The sequence below is a fragment of the Nothoprocta perdicaria genome, unplaced genomic scaffold, assembly GCF_003342845.1.
Source record: "Nothoprocta perdicaria isolate Ctin4 unplaced genomic scaffold, notPer1 scaffold_283, whole genome shotgun sequence".
In the NCBI taxonomy this organism is placed as follows: Eukaryota; Metazoa; Chordata; class Aves; order Tinamiformes; family Tinamidae; genus Nothoprocta; species Nothoprocta perdicaria.
The window spans coordinates 273,283-279,040 of record NW_020455514.1 but is presented as its reverse complement, the minus strand read 5'-3'; the positions used below and the strand labels follow the sequence as shown (position 1 = coordinate 279,040).

The window sequence follows — 5,758 nt, the reverse complement described above, 5'->3', positions numbered from 1 at the left end:
CACCCCAACGTTGTCCCCCCCAGACTCGCTGCTGGACGACATCGTGCTCACGCACTCGCTCTTCCTCCCCACCGAGCGCTTCCTGCAGCAGCTGCAGCAGCAATATCCTCGGCTGCAGGGCACCAGTGGGAGCCAGGGTGGGCACCGGGGTGCTGGGAGGGTGACGGGCACCAGGGTGGCACCAGAGTGAGGAGGACGCGGGCACCAGGGTGGGTGCAGAGCTGCCACCGAGGTGGGTGCAGAGCTGTCACTGGGGAGGCATGAGGAGGGTATTGGGGGCCACTCTAGTCTATGGGGTGGGCGTGAGGGAGGGGTGAGGGTGACCACGAGGAGGGCCAAAGGAGGTCACCAGGATGAGCATGAGGGTGGGCACAAAAGTGGCATGGGGTGAATGCACGGAGGGCACCAGAGTGGGCACAAGGTTGGGCTTGAGGAAGACACAAGGTTGTGCGCAAGAAGAGTGTGAGGTTGGACATGAAGGGGGGCACAATGCTGCGTGTGAAGGCGGGCACGAGGAGGGAACCAGGCTGGGCACAAAGCGGCCACGAGGAGGATAAAAAGTTGTGCACAAGAAGGGCACGAGGTTGGAAACGAGGGGGCACAAGGGAGATCATGGAGCTGTGTGTGAGGGTGCAGGACGGTGGGCATGAGGGTGGCCCCAGGGTGGCATGAGGGGTTTGCAGGTCCCTGCCTGCGGTTGCTCCTTGACGGTGTCACCTTCGTGGCGGCGGCGGGGCCGTCGCTGGCCCCGGAGGAGCCCGCGGGGCTGCGGCGCAAGCGCGCGGTGCTCGCCGTCCTGCTCCACTTCCTCGACACCTACAAGGGGCTGCTGCAGGAGGAGGCGAGCGCCGGCAGGGTGGTCAAGGTGGGTGCGCGCCGGGCACCCCCCGGCCCTGCCCAGACCCCCCCGTGCCCTCCTGAGCCCCTCTCGCTGCCCCCAGGAGCTCTATCTGCTCATCATGAAGGACGCGTCCCTGTACCGCGAGCTGGAGGACGAGGTCCTCAGGCTGCACCAGCTCGTGGAGGCCGTGGAGCTGAAGTGAGAGGGGCGCTGGCAGGGGTGGAACGTGGGTGCTGGGGGTCCCCATGGGTGCTGCGGGTCCCTGTGGGTGCTGGGAGGTCCCTGTTCTTCCAAGGGGCTGCAATGGGTGCAGTGGATCCCCATGAGCGCTGGGCGTTCTCTATGGGTGCCAGAAAGCCCCCATGGGTACAGGGGGCTACAGTGGGTGCAGGAGGTCCCCATGGATGCAGTGAGTCCCTATGGGTGCAGAGGGTCCCCATGGGTGGGTGCAGGACATGGAGATGCCTGGGAGCTGGTGTGGGGGGGTGTCCTCGCTAGCCCCTCGCTACCACGCAGGACCCTGGAAGATCCCCCTGCCCATCCATAGGGCACCCACAGCAGGGCCGGACGCGGGTGGGGGGGGCACCCCATCGCCTGGGGGGGGTCCCTGAGCCGTGGCGGTGCCGCAGGGCGGCCGAGGAGACGCCCCCCCCCGGCAGGCCGGTCAAGCCGCTGTTCAGGCACTTCCGCCGCATCGACTCCTGCCTGCAGACGCGCGTCGCCTTCCGCGGCTCCGACGAGAGTGAGCGCCGGGGGGGGACCCGGGGGGGCCGGGGGCGCCGGGGGGGCCGCGCTCACCCCCGGCCTCCCCCCGCACCCCCCCGCAGTCTTCTGCCGCGTCTACATGCCCGACCACTCGTACGTCACCATCCGCAGCCGCCTCTCGGCCTCGGTGCACGACATCCTGGCCGCCGTCAGCGAGAAGCTGCAGTACTCGGAGGAGCGCGGCGCCCGCCACGACGGCCTCCTCCTCGTCACCGTGGCCTCGTCCGGAGGTGAGGGGGGGCCATGCGGGGGGGATGGGGGCGCTGCCCGGCGCTGACGCCCGCGCGGCGCCCGCAGAGAAGGCCGTGCTGCAGCCCAGCGAGGAGTGCGTCTTCACCGCGCTGGGCATCAACAGCCACCTCTTCGCCTGCACGCGGGACACGCTGGAGTCGCTGGTGAGGCCCCGCGGGCGGCCCCGGGCGCCCCCCCCGGCGTCGCCCGCCACCCGCTCCCGCCCGCCGCCCCCCCAGGTGCCGCTGCCCGAGGAGATGCCGGTGGCGCCGGGGGACACGGAGATCCACCGCGCCGAGCCCGAGGAGGTGGCCAAGCACCTCACCGCCTTCCACTGGGAGCTCTTCCGCTGCATCCACGAGGTGCGTGGCGTCCCCCGTGTCCCCCCGCGTCCCCGGCGCCACCGCGGGGCCCTCACGGTGCCGCCGGCCGCAGCTGGAGTTCGTGGACTACGTGTTCCACGGGGAGCGGGGCCGGCGGGAGACGGCCAACCTGGAGCTGCTGCTGCAGCGCTGCAGCGAGGTGCAGCACTGGGTGGGCACCGAGCTGCTGCTCTGCGAGTCGCTGGGCAAGCGGGCGCATCTGCTCAAGAAGCTCATCAAGATCGCGGCCATGTGAGCGGGCGCGGGGGGGGGGGGGGGGGGKGGGCKKGGGKGGGGGGTCCCGCCGGAGCCCCCCGGCCTCACGGCGCCGCCCCGCCGCAGATGCAAGCAGAACCAGGACATGCTCTCCTTCTACGCCGTGGTCATCGGGCTCAACAACGCCGCCATCAGCCGCCTGCGCCTCACCTGGGAGGTGAGCGGCTCCCGCGGGATGCTCCTGGCCCCCTTGGGATGCTCCTGGCACCCTCGGGATGCTCCTAACCCCTTTGGGATGCTCCCGGCCCCGTCGGGATGCCCCAGGTGCCGTCAAGACGCTCCTGATCCCCCCGCGCTTTTGCATTTCAGAAGCTCCCGGGAAAGTTCAAGAATCTGTTTCGGAAGTTTGAGAACCTGACGGTGAGGGGGGAGAGGGGGGCAGAGAGGGAGCCAGCACCCCTGGGGAGCCCCCCCGGCCCCATCCCGCCCCATCCCGCCGCCCTGAGCCGCCGCTCCCCCCAGGATCCCTGCAGGAACCACAAGAGCTACCGGGAGGTGCTGGCCAAGATGAAGCCGCCGCTCATCCCCTTCGTGCCGCTCATCCTCAAAGGTGAGGAAGGTCGGGGGGACCTGGGTGCTGCCCCCCCCCACATACAACCCCCCTTACCCCTCTGACCCCCCCCCCCCAGATCTCACCTTCTTGCACGAGGGCAGCAAGACCCTCCTGGACGGGCTGGTCAACATGGAGAAGCTGGTGAGACCCCGGGCAAGGAGCAGCCCCCTGAGTGGGATGGGGGACCTGGTGGCCTTGGGGGGGGATATGGGGCAGGGTTGGCTGTGGGAGAAGGTTTGGGGGGTGCACAAGGGGTGCAGAGCAGGGTCCCCAAGGTCGCTGTGGGGCAGATGCCCCCAAGGTGGCCGTGGCATCGATGAGCCCAGAGCGGGGTCCCCAAGGAGCCTCATGCCTGGGGTCTGGGGGACACGTGGGGGTCTCTGTGCTCGAGGTGCCCCTGAGGGGGGTAGTCCCAGGGGTCCCTGTGAGTGAGTGTCCCTGGAGTGGGAACTTGGGGGTCCCCATGGCTGTGTCCGGATCTGTGTCCCGGGGGTCCCGATGGGTGGGTCTCCCTGCAACTGGAACTTGGGGCCCCCCATGACTGTGTCCAGATCCATGTCCCAGGGGTCCCTATGGGTGGGTGTCCCTGGAGCGGAAACTTGGGGGTCCCTATGGATGTGTCTGGATCTGTGTCCCAGGGGTTCCTGTGAGTGAGTGTTACTGAAGCTGGATCCTGGGGGGTCCCCATGGCTGTGTCCGGATCCGTGTCCCGGGGGTCCCTATGGGTGGGCGTCCCTGGAGCTGGAACTTGGGGACTCCCATGGCTGTGTCCGGATCCGTGTCCCGGGGGTCCCTATGGGTGGGTGTCCCTGCAGCTGGAACTTGGGGACCCCCGTGACTGTATCCAGATCCCTGTCCCAGGGGTCCCTATGGGTGGGTGTCCCTGGAGCGGAAACTTGGGGGTCCCCATGACTGTGTCCGGATCCGTGTCCCAGGGTGGATGCCCCCGTCGCCCCCTCCTGTGGGTCCCCATGGGCGGCTGTCCCCATACCCGGGTCACGGGGGTCCCCGCGGCCGGGGGCCCCGCGCTGACCCCCCCCCCCCATACCCAGCACTGCATCGCCGAGAAAGTGCGGACGATCCGCAAGTACCGGAGCCGCCCGCTGTGTGAGTGGGGCAGCGCCGCGGGGCCGGGGGGGGCAGTGCCACGCGGGGGGGCCCCTCACGCGGTGCCCCCCCCAGGCCTGGAGCTGGAGGCGTCTCCGGCGCAGCTGCAGACCAAGGCCTACGTGCGGCAGCTGCAGGTCATCGACAACCAGAACCTGCTCTTCGAGCTCTCCTACAAGCTGGAGCCGGGCGGGCAGTGAGCGCCGCCCGCCCGCACTCACGCACTTTGCCCCGGGGGGGGGGTACGAGGGTTTGGGGGGACCCCCCCTTGCACCCCACTGCCTTCCCCGGGGGGCTCAGGGGGGCTATGGGGAGGGAATGGGGGGGGTCTTGCCCCCTGCTGTGGGCTCCCCCCTTTTCTCCCGCCGCCACCCTCTCTATTTTTCTACGTGTCCCTCGGCCCTGCTGCTTCTGGCTGCCCCCCCCCCCGCCCCCAGAATGTATATATTTTGTACCGAATGGCTGTCTTTAATTGTAAATTTATTTTTTAAGAAAAAGGAGGAAAAAAAGCACAAAAAAAAAAAAAAAAAGATAAAAGGAAAAAGGTCCTTCCCTCCCCCGCGGGAACCGCAGTCCCCATCTGCGCGTGGCGGAGCCGGGGGGTCGCGGGGGCCCTTCCCGGAGGAGCGAATAAAAGCGGAGCTGTCCCGGTGCCGTGTCCGGTGTGTGCCTGGGGGACACGGGGGGGGGCCCTCCTGGAGCGGGTGCATGCTGCAGGATGATGTCATGGGGGTGTGACGTCATGGATGACGCCACGGAGGAGCGAAGTGGGAGGGGGGCGGGTCACGGGGGTGAGGGGAGACGGGACCCGCCCCCTACTGCCCAGCAGATCGGGATCAGGACCTTCACAATATGTCCGCTGTGCACGGCGACCTCCTCAACATGGCTGCGCCAGTGGAGGGGTGACCGTTCTGTCTGACCTTCCCAACATGGCGGGCGGCGCTGCGGACGGCCGTGGCTTTCCTCCAGAGCTGTGGTTTTCCCACTGCTCGTACACAGTCGTGTCGCCTCCAACCTTCAATCGAGACATCCTCGATGTGTGCCTCTCTCGCCTCATAAGCCACCCATACAACCAGGCACACTCCACGCGGTGCGACCTTCCCAACATGGTCGCCGCGGCCCAGCGCCCTTCCCAGCATTGTTGCGCCATTGACCCTCCCAACATGGCGCCGCGGTCCGGCCGCCCCTCCGCATCCGGCCCGGTCCGCGCGTGCGCATTGCGGGGCGGCGGCCACCATTTTGTTTGGCCGCGGCTGGAGACCGGGCCGCGTTTCCGGGTGCGGCGGCGGAGGCCGCGGGTGAGAGCGGGGACCGGGCGGGGGGCGCGGGCAGAGCGGGGAGGGGCGGCGGCCGGGGCCGGGGCCGGGGCCTGGGCCTGAGTGGGGGCGCCCGGGGCCACCGTGGGGCGGGGGCGTGGGGGCCCGCCATTGGGGGGGGGCGGGCACTGAGCCCGACCCCCTGCGGCACTCCCGGCGGGAATCCCTCCCGGATCCCGGCAGGAATCCCTCCTGGATCCATCCAGGGCCCGAATCCCTCCCGGATCCCAGTGGGAATCCGTCTTGGATCCATCCAGGGCCTGAATCCCCACGGGAATCTCTCCTGGATCCATCCAGGGCCCGAATC

General features: G+C 69.0%; 1 protein-coding gene across 1 annotated transcript in view; it reads left to right on the top strand.

Moving 5' to 3' along the window:
* Positions 1-4,369, top strand: part of RAPGEFL1 (Rap guanine nucleotide exchange factor like 1) — a 7,665-nt gene extending 3,296 nt beyond the window's left edge. The window contains exons 2-15 of the mRNA XM_026041387.1: positions 24-137; positions 684-865; positions 942-1,039; positions 1,471-1,583; positions 1,669-1,836; positions 1,904-2,001; positions 2,077-2,199; positions 2,273-2,451; positions 2,542-2,632; positions 2,785-2,835; positions 2,938-3,025; positions 3,105-3,169; positions 4,081-4,135; positions 4,211-4,369. Coding sequence (XP_025897172.1) covers positions 24-137; positions 684-865; positions 942-1,039; positions 1,471-1,583; positions 1,669-1,836; positions 1,904-2,001; positions 2,077-2,199; positions 2,273-2,451; positions 2,542-2,632; positions 2,785-2,835; positions 2,938-3,025; positions 3,105-3,169; positions 4,081-4,135; positions 4,211-4,335 — 1,550 coding nt within the window. The 3' untranslated portion in view covers positions 4,336-4,369. The remainder of the gene's footprint in view (positions 1-23; positions 138-683; positions 866-941; positions 1,040-1,470; positions 1,584-1,668; positions 1,837-1,903; positions 2,002-2,076; positions 2,200-2,272; positions 2,452-2,541; positions 2,633-2,784; positions 2,836-2,937; positions 3,026-3,104; positions 3,170-4,080; positions 4,136-4,210) is intronic.
* The last annotated feature ends 1,389 nt before the right edge of the window (positions 4,370-5,758 follow it).